The sequence below is a fragment of the Miscanthus floridulus genome, chromosome 18 (assembly GCF_019320115.1).
Source record: "Miscanthus floridulus cultivar M001 chromosome 18, ASM1932011v1, whole genome shotgun sequence".
NCBI lineage: Eukaryota > Viridiplantae > Streptophyta > Magnoliopsida > Poales > Poaceae > Miscanthus > Miscanthus floridulus.
In genome coordinates this window covers 34,467,729-34,469,890 of record NC_089597.1, presented here as the reverse complement: position 1 = coordinate 34,469,890, position 2,162 = coordinate 34,467,729, and the positions used below count along the sequence as shown (strand labels likewise).

The 2,162-nt window shown below is 56.2% G+C and overlaps 1 protein-coding gene across 1 annotated transcript; it reads right to left on the bottom strand.

The window, feature by feature from the left end:
• Nucleotides 1–1,080: 1,080 nt before the first annotated feature.
• Nucleotides 1,081–1,718, bottom strand: LOC136523171 (uncharacterized). The gene has a single exon (XM_066516946.1). The coding sequence runs from the start codon at nucleotides 1,636–1,638 to the stop codon at nucleotides 1,324–1,326; it is 315 nt and encodes a 104-aa protein (XP_066373043.1). The 5' UTR covers nucleotides 1,639–1,718; the 3' UTR covers nucleotides 1,081–1,323.
• Between the last annotated feature and the right edge of the window lie 444 nt (nucleotides 1,719–2,162).

Sequence of the window (2,162 nt, the reverse complement as noted above, 5' to 3'; positions counted from 1 at the left end):
ACAGTGCGGGGGCCCAGGAAAGAACGGGCCAGCGCCCAACGCTGGTTCAGTTCGGTCTGGTGCGGCCCGCCGGGGCCGGGCCCCGGCTGCGCCACGCAGAGCCGCTGCCGCTGACCCAACTCCCAAGAGCGGCCACGTATGACTTGCCGGCGGCCCGCCGCCGCAGACGTCTGGGCGTCAGTCTCCGACTATCCATTCCAGTGTGCCGAGCCCGAGCTACGCTACTGCGTGCTCCGTCGGCACGACGGCGTGGTCTCGTCCGCCGTCGGTGGGCGTACACCGACCGCGCGCGCGTTGGTCAGATGGAGGCAAATGGCCGAGCGGCCGCGGAGTCCGTCGGGTTTTCATCAGTGATCGGCCGGGGGATGCGGGAAAGCGACGGGTTAAAAATAAAAGGCCCGGTTTGTCCTGTCGACACAGACGTTGGTGCTTGGTTAGTGCGGTGTTGACCTCTGCATACTTCCCATTCATGGCCACCATGTTCTCTCCGTCTCCTCTGCTAATACGGGGGGGACCATGCCATGCCATGTCCGATTCGGCCTCCATCTTCTTTTGCCCATGCATGGGAGGAAAAGGGTAGGCCGGCGCCGGCATGTGCTGCCGCGTTGGGTTTGCACCGGCGCCCTAGGCGCAGGCGGCAGGTCATTCTGGTGTGGCGTGTGGTGCGTGGCGCGCGTACGCCATGGACTAGCCGAGTGTGGGTGTGGGACGCACCATTGCCCATTGGATGCAGTACACGACTACCTTCGTCCCCATGTCCGGTTGGATTGGGCTTCTCCAAAGAGATGGGTTAGGGATTTGGAGATTTCAGAGTTGTGGCCTTGTGGGCCAGGGATTTGGAGATTTGTAGTTAAGCAGAGGGACGAGGACGGCGCAACCGCCAGAGTCATCGGTTTCATGAGATAGAGACGTAGAGCGAGCCACAACGGGGCTTGTGAGCCCATTTTGAAACTCTCTAGGCAAATGGAGCCCCATTTGCTTTGGGCCTTAAATCCCGAGAAACGCCTTGCTTAATTCGTCACGTGTAAATTGCTCGCCATATCGTCAAGGAGAAAAACACTCTCGTTTAATTAGTAAAGAACCCAGCAATAATCTCAACTCGAATCAAGATCAATACACAAACTAGCTGTACATACATACATACATACATACATACATACATACATACATACATACACGTCATACCTCAAAGTAGTAGTACTACTACTAGTACCATTTTTTTTTATTTTTTAGTACTATTTTACATAACAGAACAATTACTATATAGGAGTATATACTTGAGCAAAGCACCTAATGCAAAGAACGACCAACCCGACGATTAATTCACTTGAAGCAGCTGGCAGGCTCATCCCCGGGGTCCACCAGCGAAGGCGACGGCTCGGCGCCAGCGCCGTCCTCCGGCTCCGGGACGCCGACGGGGACGTCGGAGAAGGCGGCCAGCACGCGGCGGACGCTCATGCTCCGCATCGGCCGGAAGCTGAACGACCTCGCCGTCGTCTTCCCCGGGGCGAAGACGTCCGACGACTTGCGCAGGATGAGGTAGACCAGCGCCTGCACCACCGCGAACACGGCCACCTTGACCAGCGCGTGGCCGAGCTCCGGTGGCACGATGGACGACGTCGCCTCCACGTTGCCCATTGCTCGGTCGCGATTGCTTGCTGCCGACGATCGAAGGCGGCGATATGATGCTCTCTGCAACGACTGTGCAAGCAGCTAGCTTTATGATGGGGTTCTTGGATGCGTCATGTACATCGGAGGACGGTTTATATGGAGCGAGGGAGAGCAAAAAGATAGCTACCGGCCCGTCTGTGTAAGGCTTGTACGCAAGCAGAAAGATAGCTTTATGATGGGTTTCAGATACGTGTTTGTGTCTGTTCGGCTCCGGCGGTGTCGATCCATCCGATCAGCTGGGCGGTGCTTGTGGGCGAAGGAAGGAGAAGGAGGAGCGCAAGCCAGCCTTGCACGTTTTGTTTCCACTACCGAAGCTTGATTAGCATGCTTCGTCAGGCTAATCATCTCTGTCTCTACCGTACCAGTCAGACCTTGCATTGAACTTAGGTTGACGTTTGCCTGATGATGCATTATAGCTCAAGACCGGTTCAGTTAGCTAGGACAAGCTAGAATTAAAGGGCGCGATCCATTCTCGCTCGCTTTTCTTGTTG

What these genes read in the sequence shown, in the direction of transcription:
- LOC136523171 (XM_066516946.1), bottom strand. Translation starts at nt 1,638, where the DNA reads ATGGGCAACGTGGAGGCGACGTCGTCCATCGTGCCACCGGAGCTCGGC.